At 43.8% G+C, this 27,404-nt stretch overlaps 3 protein-coding genes and 3 long non-coding RNA genes across 36 annotated transcripts in view; 2 read left to right on the top strand and 4 right to left on the bottom strand.

The window, feature by feature from the left end:
• LOC127920119 (progesterone-induced-blocking factor 1-like) overlaps positions 1 to 12,661 on the bottom strand; it is a 34,907-nt gene extending 22,246 nt beyond the window's left edge. For 2 of the 7 annotated variants that reach the window (XM_052503928.1, XM_052503927.1), the window contains exons 1-5: positions 11,126 to 12,661; positions 4,684 to 4,784; positions 3,503 to 3,701; positions 307 to 805; positions 194 to 232 (exon numbers count right to left, since the gene is read on the bottom strand). In XM_052503928.1, the coding sequence (XP_052359888.1) occupies positions 194 to 232; positions 307 to 805; positions 3,503 to 3,701; positions 4,684 to 4,784; positions 11,126 to 11,386 (1,099 nt within the window). In that variant the 5' untranslated portion in view covers positions 11,387 to 12,661. Of the gene's footprint in view, positions 1 to 193; positions 806 to 3,502; positions 3,702 to 4,683; positions 4,785 to 11,125 lie in introns of all 7 variants that reach the window. The other 5 variants (XR_008105149.1, XM_052503926.1, XM_052503930.1 and 2 more) reach the window with 4 other exon arrangements.
• On the bottom strand, positions 3,770 to 4,677 carry LOC127920120 (uncharacterized). Of its 2 annotated transcripts, none has more exons than XR_008105153.1 (3): positions 4,518 to 4,677; positions 3,925 to 4,461; positions 3,770 to 3,842 (listed from the first exon to the last, which is right to left on the bottom strand). It is a non-coding gene; the product is annotated as an uncharacterized LOC127920120 (long non-coding RNA). The 2 variants fall into 2 exon arrangements; XR_008105152.1 differs by lacking the exon at positions 3,770 to 3,842 and having other exon boundaries at positions 3,855 to 4,097; positions 4,180 to 4,461.
• A 2,255-nt stretch (positions 12,662 to 14,916) lies between the features above and the next one.
• On the top strand, positions 14,917 to 17,637 carry LOC118381870 (tRNA methyltransferase 10 homolog C). The gene has a single exon (XM_035768756.2). It carries the CDS (start codon positions 15,217 to 15,219, stop codon positions 17,227 to 17,229), a length of 2,013 nt encoding a protein of 670 aa, XP_035624649.2. The 5' UTR covers positions 14,917 to 15,216; the 3' UTR covers positions 17,230 to 17,637.
• Positions 17,638 to 18,434: 797 nt separating this feature from the next.
• LOC127920118 (uncharacterized) lies at positions 18,435 to 19,828 on the top strand. 9 transcript variants are annotated; one of them, XR_008105139.1, is made up of 7 exons: positions 18,440 to 18,503; positions 18,557 to 18,618; positions 18,871 to 19,118; positions 19,200 to 19,323; positions 19,404 to 19,507; positions 19,668 to 19,729; positions 19,790 to 19,828. It is a non-coding gene; the product is annotated as an uncharacterized LOC127920118 (long non-coding RNA). The 9 variants fall into 9 exon arrangements; XR_008105148.1 differs by lacking the exon at positions 19,668 to 19,729 and adding an exon at positions 19,562 to 19,581 and having other exon boundaries at positions 19,748 to 19,822; XR_008105145.1 differs by lacking the exon at positions 19,790 to 19,828 and adding an exon at positions 19,562 to 19,581 and having other exon boundaries at positions 19,626 to 19,737.
• A 2,147-nt stretch (positions 19,829 to 21,975) lies between these two features.
• On the bottom strand, positions 21,976 to 22,881 carry LOC127920117 (uncharacterized). Of its 3 annotated transcripts, XR_008105135.1 has the most exons (4): positions 22,620 to 22,881; positions 22,442 to 22,497; positions 22,275 to 22,330; positions 21,976 to 22,209 (listed from the first exon to the last, which is right to left on the bottom strand). It is a non-coding gene; the product is annotated as an uncharacterized LOC127920117 (long non-coding RNA). The 3 variants fall into 3 exon arrangements; XR_008105138.1 differs by lacking the exon at positions 22,275 to 22,330; XR_008105137.1 differs by lacking the exon at positions 22,442 to 22,497.
• Positions 22,882 to 26,404: 3,523 nt separating this feature from the next.
• LOC127920116 (golgin-45-like) lies at positions 26,405 to 27,385 on the bottom strand. 14 transcript variants are annotated; one of them, XM_052503915.1, is made up of 2 exons: positions 27,371 to 27,385; positions 26,405 to 26,736 (listed from the first exon to the last, which is right to left on the bottom strand). In XM_052503915.1, exons 1-2 carry the CDS (start codon positions 27,382 to 27,384, stop codon positions 26,436 to 26,438), a joined length of 315 nt encoding a protein of 104 aa, XP_052359875.1. In that variant the 5' UTR covers position 27,385; the 3' UTR covers positions 26,405 to 26,435. The 14 variants fall into 14 exon arrangements, with proteins under 14 accessions (XP_052359875.1, XP_052359877.1, XP_052359878.1 ...); XM_052503917.1 differs by lacking the exon at positions 27,371 to 27,385 and adding an exon at positions 27,339 to 27,353; XM_052503918.1 differs by lacking the exon at positions 27,371 to 27,385 and adding an exon at positions 27,291 to 27,305.
• Between the last annotated feature and the right edge of the window lie 19 nt (positions 27,386 to 27,404).

Raw genomic sequence — 27,404 nt, 5'->3', positions numbered from 1 at the left:
ACCTCCATGAAGGCTCTGATCTGTCCTCTCTGTCTGTACCTCCATCAAGGCTCTGATCTGTCCTCTCTGTCTGTACCTCCATGAAGGCCCTGATCTGTCCTCTCGCTGTCTGTACCTCCATGAAGGCCCCGATCTGTCCTCTCTCTGTCTGTACCTCCATGAAGGGCCTGATCTGTCCTCTCTCTGTCTGTACCTCCATGAAGGCCCTGATCTGTCCTCTCTCTGTCTGTACCTCCATGAAGGCTCTGATCTGTCCTCTCTGTCTGTACCTCCATGAAGGCTCTGATCTGTCCTCTCTGTCTGTACCTCCATGAAGGCTCTGATCTGTCCTCTCTCTGTCTGTACCTCCATGAAGGCTCTGATCTGTCCTCTCTCTGTCTGTACCTCCATGAAGGCTCTGATCTGTCCTCTCTCTGTCTGTACCTCCATGAAGGCTCTGATCTGTCCTCTCTCTGTCTGTACCTCCATGAAGGCCCTGATCTGTCCTCTCTCTGTCTGTACCTCCATGAAGGCTCTGATCTGTCCTCTCTCTGTCTGTACCTCCACGAAGGCTCTGATCTGTCCTCTGTGTGTGTGTGTGTGTGTGTGTGTGTGTGTGTGTGTGTGTGTGTGTGTGTGTGTGTGTGTGTGTGTGTGTGTGTGTGTGTGTGTGTGTGTGTGTGTGTGTGTGTGTGTGTGTGTGTACCTTCATAAGGGCCTTGATCTCAGTCCTATGTGTCTCCAGGTCGTCTGTCAGGCTGTTCCTCTTGACATGGAGCTCAGAGAGCTGGGCTTTGAGAGGACTCACCACCTCATAGAAACACACCTGGGAGAACACCACACAGCATTAACACACCTGGGAGAACACCACACAGCATTAACACACCTGGGAGAACACCACACAGCATTAACACACAACACACTACATTATAACACAACACACTGCATTATAACACAACACACAGCATTATAACAACACACTGCATTACCACAACACACTGCATTATAACACAACACACTGCATTATAACACAACACACTGCATTATAACACAACACACTGCATTATAACACAACACACTGCATTACCACAACACACTGCATTATAACACAACACACTGCATTATAACACAACACACTGCATTATAACACAACACACTGCATTATAACACAACACACTGCATTATAACACAACACACTGCATTATAACACAACACACTGCATTATAACACAACACACTGCATTATAACACAACACACTGCATTATAACAGCACACTGCATTATAACAACACACTGCATTATAACACAACACACTGCATTATAACACAACACACAGCATTATAACACAACACACTGCATTATAACACAACACACTGCATTATAACACAACACACTGCATTATAACACAACACACTGCATTATAACAACACACTGCATTATAACACAACACACTGCATTATAACACAACACACTGCATTATATAACACAACACACTGCATTATAACACAACACACTGCATTATAAACAACACACTGCATTATAACACAACACACTGCATTATAACACAACACACTGCTTTATAACACAACACACTGCATTATAACACAACACACTGCTTTATAACACAACACACTGCATTATAACACAACACACTGCATTATAACAACACACTGCATTATAACACAACACACTGCATTATAACACAACACACTGCATTATAACAACACACTGCATTATAACACAACACACTGCATTATAACACAACACACTGCATTATAACACAACACACTGCTTTATAACAGCACACTGCATTATAACACAACACACTGCATTATAACAACACACTGCATTATAACACAACACACTGCATTATAACACAACACACTGCATTATAACACAACACACTGCATTATAACACAACACACTGCATTATAACACAACACACTGCATTATAACAACACACTGCATTATAACACAACACACTGCATTATAACACAACACACTGCATTATAACACAACACACTGCATTATAACACAACACACTGCATTATAACAGCACACTGCATTATAACAACACACTGCATTATAACACAACACACTGCATTATAACACAACACACTGCATTATAACACAACACACTGCATTATAACACAACACACTGCATTATAACAACACACAGCATTATAACACAACACACTGCATTATAACACAACACACTGCATTATAACACAACACACTGCATTATAACACAACACACTGCATTACCACAACACACTGCATTATAACACAACACACCACATTACCACACCACAACACACTGCATTATAACACAACACACCACATTACCACACCACAACACACTGCATTATAACACAACACACCACATTACCACACCACAACACACTGCATTAACATACCACAACACACTGCATTAACATAACACAACACAATGCATTATAACACAACACACTGCATTATAACAACACACTGCATTACCACACAACACACTGCATTATAACACAACACACAGCATTATAACACAACACACTGCATTATAACACAACACACTGCATTATAACACAACACACTGCATTATAACACAACACACTGCATTATAACACAACACATTGCATTATAACACAAGACACTGCATTATAACACAACACACCACATTACCACACCACACTGCATTAACATACCACAACACACTGCATTACCACAACACACATCATTACCACAACACACTGCATTACCACACCATTACCACAACACACTGCATTAACCCACCATTACCACAACACTCTGCATTACCACAACACACTGCATTACCACACCATTACCACAACACACTGCATTACCACAACACACATCATTAACACAACACACTGCATTAACATACCACATTACCACAACACACTGCATTACCACAACACACTGTATTAACATACCACAACACACTGCATTAACATACCACATTACCACAACACACTGCATTAACATACCACATTACCACAACACACTGCATTACCACACCATTACCACAACACACTGCATTACCACAACACACATCATTAACACAACACACTGCATTAACATACCACATTACCACAACACACTGCATTACCACAACACACTGTATTAACATACCACACATCATTACCACACCACACATCATTACCACACCATTACCACAACACACTGCATTACCACAACACACTGCATTAACATACCACAACACACTGCATTAACATACCACATTACCACAACACACTGCATTAACATACCACATTACCACAACACACTGCATTAACATACCACACTACCACAACACACTGCATTACCACACCATTACCACAACACACTGCATTACCACACCATTACCACAACACACTGCATTACCACACCATTACCACAACACACTGTATTAACATACCACACATCATTACCACACCATTACCACAACACACTGCATTAACACACATCATTAACACACCACATTAGCAGGATCTCTCCCCAGTTCTCACCGCTACGTATTCAGTGATAGAGAGTCTCTCCTCTGGGATATCTCGGAGCTCCTTGTATTTGTCCTCGGTGAGCTCCAGGTCCCTGAGGCTGCGTCGCAGGTCTCCTGCCTTGTCACACAGCCGTCTGTTAGTCTCCTCCAGCTGCTTCTGTCTCAGGAGGATCCCATCCATCTCCTGCTTCCTCAGAGCCTGCTGCTTCCTACAGGACAGACAGAGAACCACACTGACTAGAGGCAAATATAAAAAGAGGACACCCTTTCCATGCCTGCTTGGTTGAACATCTTCCAATCTTTTAGAGGTTCTGGGTTCAGCAAGGTGATCCTGTGTTGACCTACGACCCCTACAACCGATCAGAGAGACTTGGTTGAACATCTTCCAATCTTTTAGAGGTTCTGGGTTCAGCAAGGTGATCCTGTGTTGACCTACGACTGATCAGAGAGACTTGGTTGAACATCTTCCAATCTTTTAGAGGTTCTGGGTTCAGCAAGGTGATCCTGTGTTGACCTACGACCCCTACGACCGATCAGAGAGACTTGGTTGAACATCTTCCAATCTTTTAGAGGTTCTGGGTTCAGCAAGGTGATCCTGTGTTGACCTACGACTGATCAGAGAGACTTGGTTGAACATCTTCCAATCTTTTAGAGGTTCTGGGTTCAGCAAGGTGATCCTGTGTTGACCTACGACCCCTACGACTGATCAGAGAGACTTGGTTGAACATCTTCCAATCTTTTAGAGGTTCTGGGTTCAGCAAGGTGATCCTGTGTTGACCTACGACCCCTACGACTGATCAGAGAGACTTGGTTGAACATCATGGCTAAAGGTAAGTCAAGGTCTCAACTCTGTTCCTTCCTCCTCATACTGGGTGAGTTGCAGCTGTCTGTCCAGTCTCAGCTCTGTTCCTACCTCCTCTCATCCTGGGTGAGTTGCAGCTGTCTGTCCAGTCTCAGATCTGTTCCTACCTCCTCTCATCCTGGGTGAGTTGCAGCTGGCTGTCCAGTCTCAGATCTGTTCCTACCTCCTCTCATCCTGGGTGAGTTGCAGCTGGCTGTCCAGTCTCAGCTCTGTTCCTACCTCCCCTCATCCTGGGTAAGTTGCAGCTGTCTGTCCAGTCTCAGATCTGTTCCTACCTCCTCATACTGGGTGAGTTGCAGCTGTCTGTCCAGTCTCAGCTCTGTTCCTACCTCCTCTCATCCTGGGTGAGTTGCAGCTGGCTGTCCAGTCTCAGAGCCAGGACTTGTTTCTGGTGCAGGGCAACATTCAGCCTCTCCTCCAGCTCCTCCATCTAGAGAAGAGAGCACAGAACAAGTAGAGGGATACATAAGCGCGTCCCCAGCTCCAGCGTCTAGGGAAGAGAGCACAGAACAAGTAGAGGGATACATAAGCGCGTCCCCAGCTCCAGCTCCTCCGTCTAGGGAAGAGAGCACAGAACAAGTAGAGGGATACATAAGCGAGTCCCCAGCTCCAGCTCCTCCGTCTAGGGAAGAGAGCACAGAACAAGTAGAGGGATACATAAGCGCGTCCCCAGCTCCAGCTCCTCCGTCTAGGGAAGAGAGCACAGAACAAGTAGAGGGATACATAAGCGAGTCCCCAGCTCCAGCTCCTCCGTCTAGGGAAGAGAGCACAGAACAAGTAGAGGGATACATAAGCGCGTCCCCAGCTCCAGCTCCTCCGTCTAGGGAAGAGAGCACAGAACAAGTAGAGGGATACATAAGCGTGTCCCCAGCTCCAGCTCCTCCGTCTAGGGAAGAGAGCACAGAACAAGTAGAGGGATACATAAGCGTGTCCCCAGCTCCAGCGGAAGAGAGCCGTCTAGAGAAGAGAGCACAGAACAAGTAGAGGGATACATAAGCGCGTCCCCAGCTCCAGCGTCTAGGGAAGAGAGCACAGAACAAGTAGAGGGATACATAAGCGCGTCCCCAGCTCCAGCTCCTCCGTCTAGAGAAGAGAGCACAGAACAAGTAGAGTGATACATAAGCGAGTCCCCAATGGCCTCTAATTAACTTTCCTATTATAGTGCACTACTTCAGCCGGGGCAGGACATACCCCGTTCTGGTGTATAATGTAAATAAATCTAAAATGGCCGCATGTTTTTGGACTCCTTTATCAGTTCCTACCTGATTAAGTACAATACCATGGGAAATTCATGTTGAAAGGACAGGTAGCTAAAAGGGTGGGATTGGAAAGATAACGAAATGCAAAGTTGAAAGGACAGGTTGTGTTTGGAAAAGGGAGTCTGGAAAAATGTATTTAGGTTCACAACCTTTTGTGAAACAGCACAGTTAAAAAATGATATGGCATAGTTTTTCAACAGGACAATGACCCAACACCAAGAAGGAGAATGAGGCATCAGATGACCTGGCCTCCACAATCACTCAACCTCAACCCAATTGAGATGGTTTGGGATGAGTTGGACCGCAGAGGGAAGGAAAAGCAGCCAACAAGTGCTCAGCAAGACTGTTGGAAAATTATTCCAGGTGAAGCTGGTTGAGAGAATGCCAAGCGTGTGCAAAGCTGTCATCAAGGCAAAGGGTGGCTACTTTGAAGAATCTCAAATATATTTTTATTTGTTTAACACTTTATGAGTAAATGTTTTTATTTTTTAACTTTGGCTGACGTGGGCTAGTTGAAATGTTTTTATTTTTTAACTTTAGCCGACGTGGGCTAGTTGAAATGTTTTTATTTTTTAACTTTAGCCGACGTGGGCTAGTTGAAATGTTTTTATTTTTTAACTTTAGCTGACGTGGGCTAGTTGAAATGTTTTATTTTTAAACTTTAGCCGACGTGGGCTAGTTGAAATGTTTTTATTTTTTTAACTTTAGCTGACGTGGGCTAGTTGAATTTTTTATTTTTTAACTTTAGCTGACGTGGGCTAGTTGAAATGTTTTTATTTTTTAACTTTAGCCGACGTGGGCTAGTTGAAATGTTTTTATTTTTAAACTTTAGCCGACGTGGGCTAGTTGAAATGTTTTTATTTTTAAACTTTAGCCGACGTGGGCTAGTTGAAATGTTTTTATTTTTTAACTTTAGCCGACGTGGGCTAGTTGAAATGTTTTTATTTTTTAACTTTAGCCGACGTGGGCTAGTTGAAATGTTTTTATTTTTTTACTTTAGCCGACGTGGGCTAGTTGAAATATTTTTATTTTTTAACTTTAGCCGACGTGGGCTAGTTGAAATGTTTTTATTTTTTTACTTTAGCCGACATGGGCTAGTTGAAATGTTTTATTTTTTAACTTTAGCCGACATGGGCTAGTTGAAATGTTTTTATTTTTTAACTTTAGCCGACGTGGGCTAGTTGAAATGTTTTTATTTTTTAACTTTAGCCGACGTGGGCTAGTTGAAATGTGTTTATTTTTTAACTTTAGCCGACGTGGGCTAGTTGAAATGTGTTTATTTTTTAACTTTAGCCGACGTGGGCTAGTTGAAATGTTTTTATTTTTTTTTAACTTTAGCCGACGTGGGCTAGTTGAAATGTTTTTATTTTTTAACTTTAGCCGACGTGGGCTAGTTGAAATGTTTTTATTTTTTTACTTTAGCCGACGTGGGCTAGTTGAAATGTTTTTATTTTTTAACTTTAGCCGACGTGGGCTAGTTGAAATGTTTTTATTTTTAACTTTAGCTGACGTGGGCTAGTTGAAATGTTTTTATTTTTTAACTTTAGCTGACGTGGGCTAGTTGAAATGTTTTTATTTTTTAACTTTAGCCGAGCGTGGGCTAGTTGAAATGTGGTTATTTTTTAACTTTAGCTGACGTGGGCTAGTTGAAATGTTTTTATTTTTTTAACTTTAGCCGACGTGGGCTAGTTGAAATGTTTTTATTTTTTAACTTTAGCTGACGTGGGCTAGTTGAAATTTTTTATTTTTTAACTTTAGCTGACGTGGGCTAGTTGAAATGTTTTTATTTTTTTAACTTTAGCCGACGTGGGCTAGTTGAAATGTTTTTATTTTTTAACTTTAGCCGACATGGGCTAGTTGAAATGTTTTTATTTTTTAACTTTAGCCGACGTGGGCTAGTTGAAATGTTTTTATTTTTTTAACTTTAGCCGACGTGGGCTAGTTGAAATGTTTTTATTTTTAACTTTAGCCGACGTGGGCTAGTTGAAATGTTTTTATTTTTTAACTTTAGCCGACGTGGGCTAGTTGAAATGTGTTTATTTTTTAACTTTAGCCGACGTGGGCTAGTTGAAATGTGTTTATTTTTTAACTTTAGCCGACATGGGCTAGTTGAAATGTTTTTATTTTTTAACTTTAGCCGACGTGGGCTAGTTGAAATGTTTTTATTTTTTAACTTTAGCCGACGTGGGCTAGTTGAAATGTTTTTATTTTTTTAACTTTAGCTGACGTGGGCTAGTTGAAATGTGTTTATTTTTAACTTTAGCCGACGTGGGCTAGTTGAAATGTGTTTATTTTTTAACTTTAGCCGACGTGGGCTAGTTGAAATGTGTTTATTTTTTAACTTTAGCCGACGTGGGCTAGTTGAAATGTTTTATTTTTTAACTTTAGCCGACGTGGGCTAGTTGAAATGTTTTTATTTTTTAACTTTAGCTGACGTGGGCTAGTTGAAATGTGGTTATTTTTTAACTTTAGCCGACGTGGGCTAGTTGAAATGTTTTTAACTTTAGCTGACGTGGGCTAGTTGAAATGTTTTTATTTTTTTACTTTAGCCGACGTGGGCTAGTTGAAATGTTTTTATTTTTTAACTTTAGCCGACGTGGGCTAGTTGAAATGTTTTTATTTTTTAACTTTAGCCGACGTGGGCTAGTTGAAATGTTTTTATTTTTTAACTTTAGCCGACGTGGGCTAGTTGAAATGTGTTTATTTTTTAACTTTAGCCGACATGGGCTAGTTGAAATGTTTTATTTTTTAACTTTAGCCGACGTGGGCTAGTTGAAATGTTTTTATTTTTTAACTTTAGCCGACGTGGGCTAGTTGAAATGTTTTTATTTTTTAACTTTAGCCGACGTGGGCTAGTTGAAATGTTTTTATTTTTTAACTTTAGCCGACGTGGGCTAGTTGAAATGTGTTTATTTTTTAACTTTAGCTGACGTGGGCTAGTTGAAATGTGTTTATTTTTTAACTTTAGCCGACGTGGGCTAGTTGAAATGTTTTTATTTTTAACTTTAGCCGACGTGGGCTAGTTGAAATGTTTTTATTTTTTAACTTTAGCCGACGTGGGCTAGTTGAAATGTTTTTATTTTTTAACTTTAGCCGACGTGGGCTAGTTGAAATGTTTTTATTTTTTAACTTTAGCCGACGTGGGCTAGTTGAAATGTTTTTATTTTTTAACTTTAGCCGACGTGGGCTGGATTGAAATGTTTTATTTTTTAACTTTAGCCGACGTGGGCTAGTTGAAATGTGTTTATTTTTTAACTTTAGCCGACATGGGCTAGTTGAAATGTTTTTATTTTTTAACTTTAGCCGACGTGGGCTAGTTGAAATGTTTTTATTTTTAACTTTAGCTGACGTGGGCTAGTTGAAATGTTTTTATTTTTTAACTTTAGCCGACGTGGGCTAGTTGAAATGTTTTTATTTTTTAACTTTAGCCGACGTGGGCTAGTTGAAATGTTTTTATTTTTTAACTTTAGCCGACGTGGGCTAGTTGAAATGTTTTTATTTTTAACTTTAGCCGACGTGGGCTAGTTGAAATGTTTTTATTTTTTAACTTTAGCCGACGTGGGCTAGTTGAAATGTTTTTATTTTTTAACTTTAGCCGACGTGGGCTAGTTGAAATGTTTTATTTTTTAACTTTAGCCGACGTTTTGAAATTTTTATTTTAACTTTAGCCGACGTGGGCTAGTTGAAATGTTTTTATTTTTTAACTTTAGCCGACGTGGGCTAGTTGAAATGTTTTTATTTTTTAACTTTAGCCGACGTGGGCTAGTTGAAATGTTTTTATTTTTAACTTTTAGCCGACGTGGGCTAGTTGAAATGTTTTTATTTTTTAACTTTAGCCGACGTGGGCTAGTTGAAATGTTTTTATTTTTTAACTTTAGCCGACGTGGGCTAGTTGAAATGTTTTTATTTTTTAACTTTAGCCGACGTGGGCTAGTTGAAATGTTTTTATTTTTTAACTTTAGCCGACGTGGGCTAGTTGAAAATGTTTTTATTTTTAACTTTAGCTGACGTGGGCTAGTTGAAATGTTTTTATTTTTTAACTTTAGCTGACGTGGGCTAGTTGAAATGTTTTTATTTTTTAACTTTAGCTGACGTGGGCTAGTTGAAATGTTTTTATTTTTTAACTTTAGCCGACGTGGGCTAGTTGAAATGTTTTTATTTTTTAACTTTAGCCGACGTGGGCTAGTTGAAATGTTTTTATTTTTTAACTTTAGCCGACGTGGGCTAGTTGAAATGTTTTTATTTTTTAACTTTAGCCGACGTGGGCTAGTTGAAATGTTTTTATTTTTTAACTTTAGCCGACGTGGGCTAGTTGAAATGTTTTTTTTTTATTTTTGAAATGTTTTATTTTTTAACTTTAGCCGACGTGGGCTAGTTGAAATGTTTTTATTTTTTAACTTTAGCCGACGTGGGCTAGTTGAAATGTTTTTATTTTTTAACTTTAGCCGACGTGGGCTAGTTGAAATGTTTTTATTTTTTAACTTTAGCCGACGTGGGCTAGTTGAAATGGCTTTAGCCGAGTTGAAATGTTTTTATTTTTTAACTTTAGCCGACGTGGGCTAGTTGAAATGTTTTTATTTTTTAACTTTAGCCGACGTGGGCTAGTTGAAATGTTTTATTTTTTAACTTTAGCCGACGTGGGCTAGTTGAAATGTGTTTATTTTTAACTTTAGCCGACGTGGGCTAGTTGAAATGTTTTATTTTTTAACTTTAGCCGACGTGGGCTAGTTGAAATGTTTTTTTTATTTTTGAAATGTTTTTATTTTTTAACTTTAGCCGACGTGGGCTAGTTGAAATGTTTTAACTTTAGCTGACGTGGGCTAGTTGAAATGTTTTTATTTTTTTTTACTTTAGCCGACGTGGGCTAGTTGAAATGTTTTTATTTTTTAACTTTAGCCGACGTGGGCTAGTTGAAATGTTTTTATTTTTTAACTTTAGCCGACGTGGGCTAGTTGAAATGTTTTTATTTTTTAACTTTAGCCGACGTGGGCTAGTTGAAATGTTGTTATTTTTTAACTTTAGCCGACGTGGGCTAGTTGATCTGGACATCTCTAACACGTTATGAATATCTCTCTACGGTCTGTAATGACTGACATGACAAGAGGACCTGATTATTCACCACCCAATTTAGAAATTGCACCTTGTGCATTCTACTATTAAAACTGCCAAGAGTAACTTTAAAGCAGGACAGATTTATTTTTTTTTAGGGAGGGGGGGGGGGGGTCTAGAGGAGTGTCCATAGGGTCTGTGCAGCAAGTCACATTTTATGTCACATTCTTCATAGGCAAGTGTAAACTAACAGTGAAATGCTTACTTATAAGTGCTTCTCCAACCATGTAGAGTTAAAGATAACATAAAAGAAGCAGGCTGAACGTCGTTTGACGTCCCTACTTTAGGGCCCTCTAGTCACAAGTAATAGAATAGGAGACTAATTTGAGAAGCAACCCCACATGTATGCTGACGTGAAGGTTTGGTAGCTCGACAGAACATCTTTGAGATCCTAGCGAACTACCTTCGTCAAGTGGTCCACTTTCATGTTATCTACGATGAGATTTTTCTGCGACATCTCTATTTTTAACAGCTGTATGTTGTGCAGTAGCTCTTTCCTCTCGATGAGCTGTCGGGTGACTTTCTGCGTCCCGGTGCGGTCCCGTTCCTCCGACGACGAGATGTCTTCCGTGGGCACCGTGGTCTCCAGGCTGAACTCTTCCGACTCCTCCAGGGAGCTGGAGATATTCACCGACGGGTTTTTCGGCGTCTTCTTCGCAGGCATTTTGAAGCTAGATAAACGTTAGCTACCTCGCTTTTGTCAAACAAGTAGTGATCTGCTTTTTTTTTTTTTGCCAGCTCACTGCTGAGCATATAACTTACCGAAGATTACCGAAGATTTATTAATTTACCATATAAATTACCGAAGATTACCGAAGATTTATTAATTTACCATATAATTTACCGAAGATTACCGAAGATTTATTAATTTACCATATAAATTACCGAAGATTAAGGATTAGCGAACTCAAAAGAGTTCAAGGACGGTTAAAGGCGTTAGCGAGCTAGTTGTATGATTGTACTAACAACGTCGACTGTTGCACGACATATACTGGTAACGAGCTCCTTGTCTGTGGTTGTATTAACTGTTAGCCACTGTACAGTACTAGTTAGTTAGCTAGTTATAGTTAGCTAGTTATAGTTAGCTAACGTCGAATAGTTGGAAACGTTCACTGTCCGACAAGTAGCTTCATAGCTAGCTGGCTAATTCCTTACAAATTATAATATTTTTTTGTTGTTGTTAATATCCCATAAATTAAATTGGGTTTAGCATTAACTATTTATATTCGAACAACCCTAAATGTTCGGTGGTCGCTGTTTTCATAATTTCAACGGTCCCGCTTCGAATCGCATAGAAACCGCCGCTCGCGGATCACAACAAACAAAACGGAAGTGACATCCGAGTCACTTCCGTTTGTTTTGCAACCACATAAAATGTTCGCCAGAAACAACAGCAACATTTAATAATAGTTTATTCAACTTTTTTTTTTTAGCGCTATTCATTACATAAAGGATCTCGACGCGCTTTAAAGAAACAAAACAAAACATAATGAGATTGACAGTCAATGGAAAATTCATGGCTTTGAGTGGTCATCTGAGGGAGATGGTTGAGCGGGGAGAGAAAGTTCGGAGGCAGGCAGGCAGCACGGTTTTCTTCTTCGAGGTTTTATTGGCGGACTACATCCCAAAATGGTACATTGCGACCACCTACTGGGTGGGGTGAAAACAAAAACTTTAACCACTGAACATAAAATAATAATAATAATGTATAAAGATTTTAATCCCAGAAACAGTTCAGCTGCATTAACAATTATATCAATCTTTCTTGATTTACTTTCAATTTGTGCAGTTCCGTCTATCACCAATGCTTTAAATTACACAGAGTCCACTATCTTCACATGAAGGATTTCTGGGTCCTGCTGTTGATTCTCAGCCTGTGCTGAAGGCTCCAATGTAGGCATCCCATTCTACACTACCGCAGGACCTTCAGATATACTCACTCTTTCAACCCTTTTGACAGCCTCTGCATAGGAGAATCTCAACTGCCTTTGATTTGAGCAATCTCAGTCTCTTCTACCATACATCGGGAACTCCAATGATTGCTCTTCATGCTCCCCACCACAGTTGATTGCTCCTCATGCTCCCCACCACAGTTGATTGCTCCTCATGCTCCCCACCACAGTTGATTGCTCTTCATGCTCCCCACCACAGTTGATTGCTCTTCATGCTCCCCACCACAGTTGATTGCTCTTCATGCCTCGACAGGTGTCCTCCCTCGACAGGTGTCCTCCCTAGACAAGTGTCCTCCCTCGACAGGTGTCCTCCCTCGACAGGTGTCCTCCCTCGACAGGTGTCCTCCCTAGACAGGTGTCCTCCCTCGACAGGTGTCCACCCTAGACAGGTGTCCTCCCTCGACAGGTGTCCTCCCTCGACAGGTGTCCTCCATAGACAGGTGTCCTCCCTCGACAGGTGTCCTCCCTAGACAAGTGTCCTCCCTCGACAAGTGTCCTCCCTCGACAGGTGTCCTCCCTAGACAGGTGTCCTCCCTAGACAGGTGTCCACCCTAGACAGGTGTCCTCCCTCGACAGGTGTCCTCCCTCGACAGGTGTCCTCCATAGACAGGTGTCCTCCCTCGACAGGTGTCCTCCCTAGACAAGTGTCCTCCCTCGACAAGTGTCCTCCCTCGACAGGTGTCCTCCCTAGACAGGTGTCCTCCCTAGACAGGTGTCCTCCCTCGACAGGTGTCCTCCCTCGACAGGTGTCCTCCCTAGACAAGTGTCCTCCCTCGACAAGTGTCCTCCCTCGACAGGTGTCCTCCCTAGACAGGTGTCCTCCCTAGACAGGTGTCCTCCCTCGACAGGTGTCCTCCCTCGACAGGTGTCCTCCCTAGACAAGTGTCCTCCCTCGACAAGTGTCCTCCCTCGACAGGTGTCCTCCCTAGACAGGTGTCCTCCCTAGACAGGTGTCCTCCCTAGACAGGTGTCCTCCCTCGACAGGTGTCCTCCCTAGACAGGTGTCCTCCCTAGACAGGTGTCCTCCCTAGACAGGTGCCCTACATTATATCCATCAGCTTGTTTGATGTCCAACAGACATAACTTCTGTTCCTCAGAAATAGGAAAATATAAAAGATGTATTTAAACCATGGATTGATGATTCTATGTATTGGCCATTGAGAGGCTTTGAAGCCACTGGTCGGCCATTTTGCCACTCCCCAGTAGGCGCAGTCTTCCATTGGAGTGAAAGTAATTCTACAGTATTTCAATTAAATATACAGTATTCAGAAATCACTCCACCATTTCCTGGTTGCTTAACATTTAGAATAGTTTGCCTCATTTCAGTTTATGTTGACAAAACAAGCAAGTATAGTGTAGAGAATCATTGTACCATCTAAACCGCTGTGAAATATATTAGCCAAAACCAAAAAATATATGTTTTCAGCAGTTTGAAGCTGGTGTACAAAACCTAAAGTAAAGGACACAAAAACTTTTTTTTAAACTTACGGGAAGCATAGAGATAGGACACATCTACTGATTGTTAGACTTGCTTTCAATGAGAATGACAGATCTATAGCACACATTTCTATGTGAATTTGGTGGGGTTTTCTAAAAACGTTCATATTGCAGCTTTAAATGTTTCAAGGACAAAATGACATGTATTTAAGTATTTGGGAACAATAACATAGGTAATCTAAAACAATTATACTTTAAGGAATTTAAAAAATATATATTGTATGTTTCGCTAAAATAATATAATTTAAAAGTATGCATTATGGTGTTTGTAATATAATACACGTGGCAAGAAAATGAATATAGAATATTTAGTTAGCAACCTCAATGGGAATTCGCTATTAATTGTGCTAATTTTGTTAGCATTCTGATAATAGACGCCCAATGGGCTTTTTAGCGTTTGTTGGAGCACCCTTTCTATAGCTTCCAAAATATGCTTTACAACGGTGGGGAGTGTCAAGATGGGGGCACTTTGGCTTCAACACAGCGCCCCCTATCAGTCACCTAGTTTATAGACGAACCATTGAGCAGGACTCAGGTGAAGTTTAAACTCAGTTGGTAGTTTAGGGTAATTTCCGGTTCCAAATTGTCTCTTGCATTTAACGTTGTTTACTATGTATTGACGTGGGAAAATAACATGTTTTTTTTTTTGTATGATTGGTTAAATGTGAGTCTTCTGTACAAATTGTTATGCCCAGAACATTAATCCCGGAACAAATATTTTTGCACTTGCATCAGCACGACTGAAAAATGGCGTTGCACACGTTTACAACGTGACCTTTCGACATTTTTTTCGATGAGCACGGATGTAAAATTGAATTCAGACTGACACAAATGTAAGACATTCAATGGAATATTACCACGATTATATGACCCATTCTGTCCTTGTTGAGAGTGGACCTTAATTGCAGTTTGTATGATTTTTTTGGAACATAAACACAGTCGCTTTCTATCTTGTCTGCACGTCGAACGGTATTTCCTCTCCTGATGGACAGTTCTGGAACTTTAAATGTAACGACGTGAGTGTCAACATCTTGACTCCATATGCATGTATCATCAAACCATTGAAATGATGAGGTTTCTCACACCACCGCTCTTGAACGAGCTGCGTCGGCGTCTCCCGCTGGTATCCACTGTCGCAAATAAGCAGCTACCACTCACCTGCCTTCTCCCACCCCACCACCACTTTGCACCCCTAAAACGGCCTCTCTATACTGGGGCCACACTAAGAAAAGATGTACCCCTCCCTCAGTCTAAAGAAGATCAGACTGAAGAGAAACTGGACCTGGACATATGGAAGTCTGTGATGAGGTTTCAGGTCCCAGCGGAGGAGGAGAAACAGGGAGGTGGTGGTGCTGCTCCTTCAGGACCAGGAGGAGGTGTAGCAGGGCAGGAGGAGGTCTCCCCACTGGAGGCCACCAGAGAGCTGGTAGTGATGTGGCGTCAGGCTGGGAAGCTGGTGCCAGAGATCATGACTGACGAGGAGCTGGGGATCCTGGCCGAGTTCCAAACCAAGTCCTCCAAGAAGAAGTACCTGAAATACCTGGCCATCAAGGAGGGCCACAAGAACAACCACAAGCAGAAACAGGAGAAGAAGAAGGCAGAGAGGAGCGAGAGGTTTCTGGAGGACGATAGGATCAGGCCTGGCGGTGTGAGAGGAGAGGAGGGGGAACCGAGGAACACTTTCCTTCTCCAGTTCTGGGGTCGTTCCCTGGACAAGCTGCTGGGGTGGAGGTCGGCCCAGGCCATGGTGTACGGCCAGCCGTTGGTGTTCGATATGTCCTACGAACAGCAGATGGCGCGTCGGGAGGTGGAGAACACTGTGTCCCAGCTGATGGAGGTGGAGGGGTGGAACCGCCGAGCCCCGGACCCCTTCCACCTACACTTCTGTAACTTGCAGCCGGACGGGGGTTACCACAGGGAGCTGGTTAAACGCTACGGCGCCGAGGCCTGGGAGCGCCTCCTCATCACCTCCACAGAGCGACGTCACGTGGACCTGTTCCCCCGGGACGACCTGGTCTACCTGACGGCTGACTCCCCCAACGTCCTCCGTACCTTCGACAACTCTAAGGTCTACATCGTGGGCTCCATGGTGGACCGCTCCATCCAATCAGGGCTCTCCCTGGCCAACGCCAAGCGTCTGAAGCTGAATACGGCCCGTCTGCCGCTTGATGACTTCCTCCAATGGGAGACGGGGGCCAAGAACCTGACCCTGGATCAGATGATACGCATCTTGCTGACACTGAAGGAGAGCGGGAGGTGGGAGGAGGCGCTGGAGCACGTACCCAAGAGGAAACATGATGGATTCTACCAGGAGAAACCCCAGCAGGACAGAGACAGAGGCTCAGATAAGGACAGGAGGTTTAGTGGCAGAACCAGAGGAGACACAGGGTTCAGGGCTGGGGACAGAGGGTTCAGGGCTGGGGACACAGGGTTCAGGGCTGGGGACAGAGGGTTCAGGGCTGGGGACACAGGGTTCAGGGCTGGGGACACAGGGTTCAGGGCTGGGGACACAGGGTTCAGGGCTGGGGACACAGGGTTCAGGGCTGGGGACACAGGGTTCAGGGCTGGGGACAGAGGAGACAGTGACAGAGCAGTCAGGACTGGAGACAGAGGAGACAGTGACAGAGCAGTCAGGGCTGGAGACAGAGGAGACAGTGACAGAGCAGTCAGGACTGGAGACAGAGGAGACAGTGACAGAGCAGTCAGGACTGGAGACAGTGGAGACAGTGACAGAGCAGTCAGGACCGGAGACAGTGACAGAGCAGTCAGGACTGGAGACAGTGACAGAGCAGTCAGGACTGGAGACAGAGATAGTATGGAGGAGTGGAGACAGAAACAGATGAATGGTGTGGTCAGAGAGAGAGGATCCACTAGCAGACATAAAGACAGTGTATTCAGTAGCAGAGACACGGTAGCAGTCAGTAAGGAAGCAGCAGGGGATGCAGAGAACAGACAGAACACACAGACCACCACCAGGGTACGGACATCACTAAAAACCAAGATGGAGGATCGGAACAGTACAGCCAAGAGCGGGAAGAAATTGCAGGAGGAAGAGTAGCCTTATTGGGCCAAATATTCTGAGACATTTCTCCTCTGAATGTTCTTCAGTTTCACCCTGTTGTGTTAATGGATTCAGAGATGACCTGATGAAAAGCACTTCTAAATGCCTTGAACACCTGACAGGTGCGGCATATCAAGACGCTGATTAAAACAGCATGATCGTTACACAGGTGCACCTTGTGCTGGGGTACAATAAAAGGGCCAGTTCGGCAACAGCTCCAGGTGGACCATGAACATAAAAAACATTTTTTTGATAAGCAACTCAGTGAGACTGTTGATTGTTTGGAATCTTTGGCGTATTTGCTACTTTGTGTCAATGTACACCGTGGAAAAATATATATAAAACGCAACATGTGAAGTGTTTGTCCCATGTTTTTTGAGCTGAAATAAAAGATCCAGAACATTTTCCACATGTACAAAAAACATATTTCTCTCAAAATAAATGTTGCACACATTTGTTTTACATCCCTGTTAGTGAGCATTTCTTATTTGTCATAATGATCCATCCACTTGACAGGTGTGGCATATCAAGAAGCTGATTAAAACAGCATGATCGTTACACAGGTGCACCTTGTGCTGGGGTACAATAAAAGGCCACTAAAATGTACAGTAGTCATAACCTTTGACCTGAATTCAAAATGGATTCAATTGATCTTTTTTTTTATCTCACCCATCTACAAATAATACTCCATAATGACAAGGTGAAAATGTGTTGAGAAATTTGTGCAAACGTGTTGAAAAATAAATTAGCTGAAATATCTCATGTTTTCACACCTTAAACACAAGTTCAAATCTACACTAGAGTTGCGACCAAGACAAGTGGATGTTCCTGACTAGATAGTTTAGACTTACATCTACTTGAACATCTATGGAAAGACCTAAAGAAAATGGCTGTCTAGCAATGATCTACAATCAATTTGAATAATTCTCACCCATCTACACACAATACCCCATAATGACAAAGTGAAAACCTTAATGGTCAATACCTTAGATAAGCACCTTTGGCAGCGATTAAAACTGCTAGGCTTTCTGGGTAAATCTCTAAAGAGCTTTCCACACCTGGATTGTGCAACATTTGCCCATTTATTATTTTCAATCTTCTTCAAGCTCTGTGTCATTGGTTGTTGATCGTTACTGTCACACACACACACACACACACACACTACACTCCATTGGATTTGTGTAACTCGGCCACTGATTCACGGTCTTCTCGGTGAGGAACTCCAGTGTAGATTTTGACCTTGTGTTTTAGGTTTATTGTCCTGATGAAAGGTGAACTCCTCTCCCACTTGACCTTGTGTTTTAGGTTTATTGTCTGATGAAAGGTGAACTCCTCTCCCAGTGTAGATCTTGACCTTGTGTTTTAGGTTTATTGTCCTGATGAAAGGTGAACAGTGTAGATCTTGGCCTTGTGTTTTAGGTTTATTGTCCTGATGAAAGGTGAACTCCTCTCCCACTTGTCCTGATGAAAGGTGAACTCCAAAGGTGTTGATCATAGATTGTCCTGATGAAAGGTGAAGTGTAGATTTAGGTCAGCTGTAACTTGACCTTGTGTTTTAGGTTTATTGTCCACTCCTCTCCCAGTGTAGAACATTGAACACGGTCTTCTCCCAGTGTAGATCTTGGAACCTGATGAAAGGTGAACTCCTCTCCCAGTGTAGATCTTGACCTTGTGTTTTAGGTTTATTGTCCTGATGAAAGGTGAACTCCTCTCCCAGTGTAGATCTTGACCTTGTGTTTTAGGTTTATTGTCCTGATGAAAGGTGAACTCCTCTCCCAGTGTAGATCTTGACCTTGTGTTTTAGGTTTATTGTCCTGATGAAAGGTGAACTCCTCTCCCAGTGTAGATCTTGACCTTGTGTTTTAGGTTTATTGTCCTGATGAAAGGTGAACTCCTCTCCCAGTGTAGATCTAGTCCTGATGAAAGGTGAACTCCTCTCCCAGTGTAGATCTTGACCTTGATGAAAGGTGAACTCCTCTCCCAGTGTAGATCTTGACCTTGTGTTTTAGGTTTATTGTCCTGATGAAAGGTGAACTCCTCTCCCAGTGTAGATCTTGACCTTGTGTTTTAGGTTTATTGTCCTGATGAAAGGTGAACTCCTCTCCCAGTGTAGATCTAGTCCTGATGAAAGGTGAACTCCTCTCCCAGTGTAGATCTAGTCCTGATGAAAGGTGAACTCCTCTCCCAGTGTAGATCTTGACCTTGTGTTTTAGGTTTATTGTCCTGATGAAAGGTGAACTCCTCTCCCAGTGTAGATCTTGACCTTGTGTTTTAGGTTTATTGTCCTGATGAACTCCTCTCCCAGTGTAGATCTTGACCTTTGTTTTAGGTTTATTGTCCTGATGAAAGGTGAACTTCTCCCAGTGTAGATCTTGACCTTGTGTTTTAAAAAGGTGAACTCCTCTCCCAGTGTAGATCTTGACCTTGTGTTTTAGGTTTATTGTCCTGATGAAAGGTGAACTCCTCTCCCAGTGTAGATCTTGACCTTGTGTTTTAGGTTTATTGTCCTGAAAAGGTGAACTCCTCTCCCAGTGTAGATCTTGACCTTGTGTTTTAGGTTTATTGTCCTGATGAAAGGTGAACTCCTCTCCCAGTGTCTGGTTTGAACCTTCTTTTTCCTGTGTTTAGTTCCAGTCACTCTGTAATTTAGGTTAGTTATTGTGATGAGTGGTACTACAGTGATGTTGTTGATTGGATTTCCATCTTTCTATTCAGGACAGTTTCTTTGCCTTTTTTTGCAGTTTACAGCCATGAAACTCTGTGTAACTTGGAATTTTTTAAAGTCACCTTTTCACTCTTGGCCTCATGGTGAAATCCTCTTTCCTCCTGTCAGCTCTGTAGTTTTAGGTTTGGCCTGGTGAAAGGTGAACCTCTCCGGCAACTGAGTTAGGAAGGACGCCTGTATCTTTGTAGTGACTGGGTGTATTGATACACCATCAAAGTGTAATTAATAACTTCACCAAGCTCAAAGGGATATTCCAATTTTCTCCCAGTGTGATTTTGTGTTTTAGGTTTATTGTCCTGGACCCATCTACCAATAGGTGACCTTCTTTGTGAGCCACATTGGAAAACCTCCCTTGTCTTTGTGGTTGAATCTGTGTTTGAAATTGACTGCTGGACTGAGGAACCTTCCGATAATACAGAGATGAGGAAGTACATTAGAAAATCATGTTAAACACTATTATTGCCCACAGCGAGAGTCCATGCAACTAATGTGACTTGTTAAAGCACATTCTCACTCCTGAACTGATTTAAGCCTCTCCGGCAACTGAGGGGTTGAATACCCGATACAGTAACTGAAAGGTTGCTGGATCGAATCCCACCCATCTGACAAGGTAAAAATCTGCCGTTCTGTCACTGAACAAGGCAGTTAACCCACTGTAACCCCCTGAACAAGGCAGGCATTAAAAATCCACTGTACCCCATGAACAAGGCAGTTAACCCACTGTTCCCTGAACAAGGCAGTTAACCCACTGTTCCCCTGAACAAGGCAGTTAACCCACTGTTCCCAAGGCAGTTAACCCACTGTTCCCTGAACAAGGCAGTTAACCCCACTGTTCCCTGAACAAGGCAGTTAACCCACTGTTAACCCCTGTTCCCTGAACAAGGCAGTTAACCCACTGTTCCCCTGAACAAGGCAGTTAACCCACTGTTCCCCTGAACAAGGCAGTTAACCCACTGTTCCCCTGAACAAGGCAGTTAACCCACTGTTCCCTGAACAAGGCAGTTAACCCACTGTTCCCTGAACAAGGCAGTTAACCCACTGTTCCCAGTTAACCCACTGAACAAGGCAGTTAACCCACTGTTCCCCTGAACAAGGCAGTTAACCCCACTATTCCCCTGAACAAGGTAGTTAACCCACTGTTCCCCTGAACAAGGCAGTTAACCCCACTGTTCCCCTGAACAAGGCAGTTAACCCACTGTTCCCTGAACAAGGCAGTTAACCCACTGTTCCCCTGAACAAGGCAGTTAACCCACTGTTCCCCTGAACAAGGCAGTTAACCCCACTATTCCCCTGAACAAGGTAGTTAACCCACTGTTCCCCTGAACAAGGCAGTTAACCCACTGTTCCCCTGAACAAGGCAGTTAACCCACTGTTCCCCTGAACAAGGCAGTTAACCCACTGTTCCCCTGAACAAGGCAGTTAACCCACTGTTCCCCTGAACAAGGCAGTTAACCCACTGTTCCCCTGAACAAGGCAGTTAACCCACTGTTCCCTGGGCACCGAAGACGTCGTTGTCGATTACGGCAGCTCCAGCCGCTCCTCTCTGATTCAGAGGGGTTGAATGCGAAAGACACATTTCAGTTAAATGCATTCAGCTGTACAACTGACTCGGTATCCCCCCTTTTCCCTTATTGACTTGACATTTCAGCTTTTCATTTTTTATTAATTTGTAAACATTTCTGAAAACACACTCCACGTTGACATTATAGAGTATTGAGGACAGTGACAAACACAATTAATTTAATCCATTTTAAAATTCAGGCTGTAACACAACAAAATGTGGACAAAGTCAAGGGTCCTTCCTGAATTATTCCACACAAATATAGATCTAATATCATTGGGTATCAGATGATTTCTGCTCGAATCTCATTGGACAGCAGATACGATGCCTTTCTGCCTCCTCCCAGTGCAAACGGAGGCTACAGCAACATCTTCGGGTCACTTCCCCTCTGCAAAGAATCCAGATTCAAACAGAACAGAAACACCCTATGAATATGTTCAACTGGAAACCTTTTCCTTTTCAACTAAAACCTGTCTGTCAGAAACATCCTCTGACCACAGCCCTGCCTCTCCACATCTAAAACCTCCTGTCTGTCAGAAACATCCTCTGACCACAGCCCTGCCTCTCCACATCTAAAACCTCCTGTCTGTCAGAAACATCCTCTGACCACAGCCCTGCCTCTCCACATCTAAAACCTCCTGTCTGTCAGAAACATCCTCTGACCACAGCCCTGCCTCTCCACATCTAAAACCTCCTGTCTGTCAGAAACATCCTCTGACCACAGCCCTGCCTCTCCTGTTTCCACACATCTACAACCTCCTGTCTGTCAGAAACATCCTCTGACCACAGCCCTGCCTCTCCACATCTAAAACCTCCTGTCTGTCAGAAACATCCTCTGACCACAGCCACAGCCCTGCTAAAACTCTCCACATCTACAACCTCCTGTCTGTCAGAAACATCCTCTGACCACAGACATCTAAAACCTCCTGTCTGTCAGAAACATCCTCTGACCACAGCCCTGCCTCTCCACATCTAAAACCTCCTGTCTGTCAGAAACATCCTCTGACCACAGCCCTGCCTCTCCACAAACATCTCTGACCAAGCCCTGCCTCTCCACTCTAAAACCTCCTGTCTGTCAGAAACAATCTCCACATCTAAAACCTCCTGTCTGTCAGAAACATCCTCTGACCACAGCCCTGCCTCTCCACATCTAAAACCTCCTGTCTGTCAGAAACATCCTCTGACCACAGCCCTGCCTCTCCACATCTAAAACCTCCTGTCTGTCAGAAACATCCTCTGACCACAGCCCTGCCTCTCCACATCTAAAACCTCCTGTCTGTCAGAAACATCCTCTGACCACAGCCCTGCCTCTCCACATCTAAAACCTCCTGTCTGTCAGAAACATCCTCTGACCACAGCCCTGCCTCCCTCTCCTGTTTCCACACATCTACAATACTCATCAGATCAATTCAATAAATATAACACTCAGAATTTTTAAAAACCTGATGGTGAATCAATCATACTGCTTGGGAGGCAGGTAGCCTAGTGGTTAGAGAGATGGGCAAGTAACCGAAAGGTTGCTGGATCGAATCCCCGAGCTGAACAAGGTTAAAATCAGTCGTTCTGCCACTGTTCCTAGACCAGTTAACCCACTGTTCCTAGACCAGTTAACCCACTGTTCCTAGACCAGTTAACCCACTGTTCCACCCACTGTTCCTAGACCAGTTAACCCACTGTTCCTAGACCAGTTAACCCACTGTTCCTAGACCAGTTAACCCACTGTTCCTAGACCAGTTAACCCACTGTTCCTAGACCAGTTAACCCACTGTTCCTAGACCAGTTAACCCACTGTTCCTAGACCAGTTAACCCACTGTTCCTAGACCAGTTAACCCACTGTTCCTAGACCAGTTAACCCACTGTTCCTAGACCAGTTAACCCACTGTTCCTAGACCAGTTAACCCACTGTTCCTAGACCAGTTAACCCACTGTTCCCGTTAACCCACTGTTCCTAGACCAGTTAACCCACTGTCATTGTAAATATGAATTTGTTCCTAGACCAGTTAACTTGCCCAGTTAAATAAAGTTAAACAATAGTAACACCATTGAGGAATGCATTTCTATAGACCAGTTAACATTTAGTTTGATAAAGTAGCATCTTAGCCTGAGTTCAAGTCTTCAGCAGGGTTCTCTCAATAGATGCTGTCTCTAACACTGAGTTCAACTCACTATTCTTCAGCCAGGGTTCTCACTCAATAGATGCTGTCCTAACACTGAGGACATCATGACTCCTAGTCTTCAGCAGGGTTCTCTCAATAGATGCTGTTCTCTAACACTGAGGTTGACTCTCAGTCTTCAGCAGGGTTCTCTCAATAGATGCCTGAGGACATCATGACTCCCTAGTCTTCACACTGAGCTGGTCCTATGAAATCATGACTCACTAGTCTTCAGCAGGGTTCTCTCAATAGATGCTGTCCTAACACTGAGGATCATCATGACTCACTAGTCTTCAGCAGGGTTCTCTCAATAGATGCTGTCTCTAACACTGAGGGCATCATGACTCCCTAGTCTTCAGCAGGGTTCTCTCAATAGATGCTGTCTCTAACACTGAGGGTATCATGACTCACTAGTCTTCAGCAGGGTTCTCTCAATAGATGCTGTCTCTAACACTGAGGGTATCATGATGTCATGACTCACTAGTCTTCAGCAGGGTTCTCTCAATAGATGCTGTCTCTAACACTGAGGGTATCATGATGTCATGACTCACTAGTCTTCAGCAGGGTTCTCTCAATAGATGCTGTCTCTAACACTGAGGGCATCATCATGACTCCCTAGTCTTCAGCAGGGTTAGACAACCAGGTGAGGGCAGTTCCTTACTAATTAGTAAACTAGACAACCAGGTGAAGGGAGTTGCTTACTAATTAGTAACCTAGACAACCAGGTGAAGGGCATAGTTGCTTACTAATTAGTAAACTAGACAACCAGGTGAAGGGAGTTGTTTACTAATTAGTAACCTAGACAACCAGGTGAGGGGAGTTCCTTACTAATTAGTAACCTAGACAACCAGGTGAAGGGAGTTGTTTACTAATCTGTAACCTAGACAACCAGGTGAGGGAGTTCCTTACTAATTAGTTACCTAGACAACCAGGTGAAGGGAGTTGCTTACTAATTAGTAACCTAGACAACCAGGTGAGGGGAGTTCCTTACTAATTAAGTTACCTAGACAACCAGGTGAAGGTAGTTGCTTACTAATCAGTAACCTAGACAACCAGGTGAGGAGAGTTCCTTACTAATTAGTTAACCTAGACAACCAGGTGAAGGTAGTTGCTTACTAATCAGTAACCTAGACAACCAGGTGAGGAGAGTTCTTAAGCGGCCTAATTAGTAACCTAGACAACCAGGTGAAGGTAGTTGCTTACTAATCAGTAACCTAGACAACCAGGTGAGGAGAGTTCCTTACTAATTAGTAACCTAGACAACCAGGTGAGGAGAGTTCCTTACTAATTAGTTACCTAGACAACCAGGTGAAGGTAGTTGCTTACTAATCAGTAACCTAGACAACCAGGTGAGGAGAGTTCCTTACTAATTAGTAACCTAGACAACCAGGTGAAGGTAGTTGCTTACTAATCAGTAACCTCAATTCACCAGTCAAGTACAAGGAAAGAGACCAGAAACCCACAGACACTCGTGTGAGGAGTCCTCCGTGGTCCGACTTTGACCATATTATTTTTGGGAAGCCCCATTGATTCTAAGATGGAACACTTTCAGATTCTCAGAACTCACTTCCTTGTTTAAATCACTTGCTCTGCTCACGTTCTGAAGCCCACAATGTTGTTTCTGTGGGCCAAGGTTCTAAGAGTTATGAGACGGTGACGGACTGAGAGAGATCAGCCAATTGGGGGGAAAATCAGCGGTTGTTTCGTCCAGCTTCTGCCGTGCCAGTTCCAGTCAAGTCCTGCCAGTGTGAAACCAGACGGTGAGCGGGTTGTTTCTGGATTAGAGGCCAGTGAGAGTCGCTGGGGGGGACTGGTGTTCCTCACAGAAAGAGTGGCCTGCGTCGAGAGTCCTGTCCAGGTTAAAGTGTGAGAGTCCTGCTGGGGGAGACAGACCCTGGATTAGAGGCTGCCCTCTGAGCCCCTGGAGAGGACCAGGATGTCTCTGGATTAGAGGCGCTGCAGCGCTTGTTTTCGCAGCAGTTGAAGGTGATGTTCTCATAGCGAGTGTAAGAGGTGGAACCGCCGATGCTCTTCTTATTGGTCAGGAAGGCCGGAGGGCCAGGAGAGAGTCCTGGAGACAGAGAGGGGGGTTGTTTCTGGATTAGAGGCCAGTCTTCCTCGTTGTCTGAACAGGAAATCGGGTCCAGGATCTTGTTTCATTAGAGGCACCTGAGAAGAGAGGGGGGTTGTTTCTGGATTAGAGGCCAGTGTGAGGGGGGGGAGACAGAAAGAGTGAGCAGGTTGTTTCTGGAAAGAGTGTGAGCGGGTGAGCAGGTGTTTCTGGATTAGAGGCCAGTGTGAGAGTCCTGCTGGGGGGAGACAGAAAGAGTGAGCGGGTTGTTTCTGGATTAGAGGCCAGTGTGAGTCCTGCTGGGGGGGGGAGACAGAAGAGTGGGGGGAGACAGAAAGAGTTGGGGAGGGTGTGAGACAGAAAGAGTGAGCGGGTTGTTTCTGGATTAGAGGCCAGTGTGAGAGTCCTGAAAGAGTGAGCTGGGGGGTGAGAGTCCTGCTGGGGGAGACAGAAAGAGTGAGCGGGTTGTTTCTGGATTAGGCCAGTGTGAGGCCAGTGTGAGAGTCCTGCTGGGGGGGACAGAGACAGAGGCCAGTGAGTGAGAGGGTGAGCAGGTTGTTTCTGGATTAGAGGCCAGTGTGAGAGTCCTGCTGGGGGGAGACAGAAAGAGTGAGCAGGTTGTTTCTGGATTAGAGGCCAGTGTGAGAGTCCTGCTGGGGGGGGACAGAAAGAGTGAGCGGGTTGTTTCTGGATTAGAGGCCAGTGTGAGAGTCCTGCTGGGGGGGGGTCCCCACTCCACTTCCTACCTTCTCAGCCATCTTCTCAGCAGGCGTGTGTGAGGTGTTAGGGAGCTCTGAGACCTGTCTTCCTTTCCCCAGCCCGGCTCCACTGCTGCTCCCTACTGGCCCAACCTTCCCCAGCAGGCGGGAGTTGATGGCGTCCGCCAGCTTGTGATTGGCTAGGGCTAGTTCTCCCGTGCTGAGTGGCTGGCCACTGGGGTAGTAGGTCTGCTGTCGACCCCACTGGAGAGAGACCAGCAGCTGCTCCAGAGACCTGGGAGACAAACACATAATTTGTATCGCCGGTACTGTCTGTGTGTTGTACCTGTGGGTTAGCATCATGTCTGTGTGTTGTACCTGTGGGTTAGCATCATGTCTGTGTGTTGTACCTGTGGGTTAGCATCATGTCTGTGTGTTGTATAGAAGTCCTACTGTACCTGTGGGTTAGCATCATGTCTGTGTGTTGTACCTGTGGGTTAGCATCATGTCTGTGTGTTGTACCTAGCATCATGTCCTGTGTGTTGTACCTGTGGGTTAGCATCATGTCTGTGTGTTGTTGTACCTGTGGGTTAGCATCATGTCTGTGTGTTGTGGGTTAGAAGTCCTACTGTACCTGTGTGTTGTGGGTTAGCATCATGTCTGTGTGTTGTACCTGTGGGTTAGCATCATGTCTGTGTGTTGTACCTGTGGGTTAGCATCATGTCTGTGTGTTGTACCTGTGGGTTAGCATCATGTCTGTGTGTTGTACCTGTGGGTTAGCATCATGTCTGTGTGTTGTATAGAAGTCCTACTGTACCTGTGGGTTAGCATCATGTCTGTGTGTTGTACCTGTGGGTTAGCATCATGTCTGTGTGTTGTATAGAAGTCCTACTGTACCTGTGGGTTAGCATCATGTCTGTGTGTTGTACCTGTGGGTTAGCATCATGTCTGTGTGTTTTACCT

The sequence above is a fragment of the Oncorhynchus keta genome, unplaced genomic scaffold (genome assembly GCF_023373465.1).
Source record: "Oncorhynchus keta strain PuntledgeMale-10-30-2019 unplaced genomic scaffold, Oket_V2 Un_contig_18445_pilon_pilon, whole genome shotgun sequence".
Taxonomy (NCBI): Eukaryota; Metazoa; Chordata; class Actinopteri; order Salmoniformes; family Salmonidae; genus Oncorhynchus; species Oncorhynchus keta.
The sequence above is the reverse complement of the archived record's forward strand: the minus strand, read 5'-3'. Positions and strand labels throughout refer to the sequence as shown.

What these genes read in the sequence shown, in the direction of transcription:
- LOC118381870 (XM_035768756.2), top strand. Translation starts at nt 15,217, where the DNA reads ATGTATCATCAAACCATTGAAATGATGAGGTTTCTCACACCACCGCTC.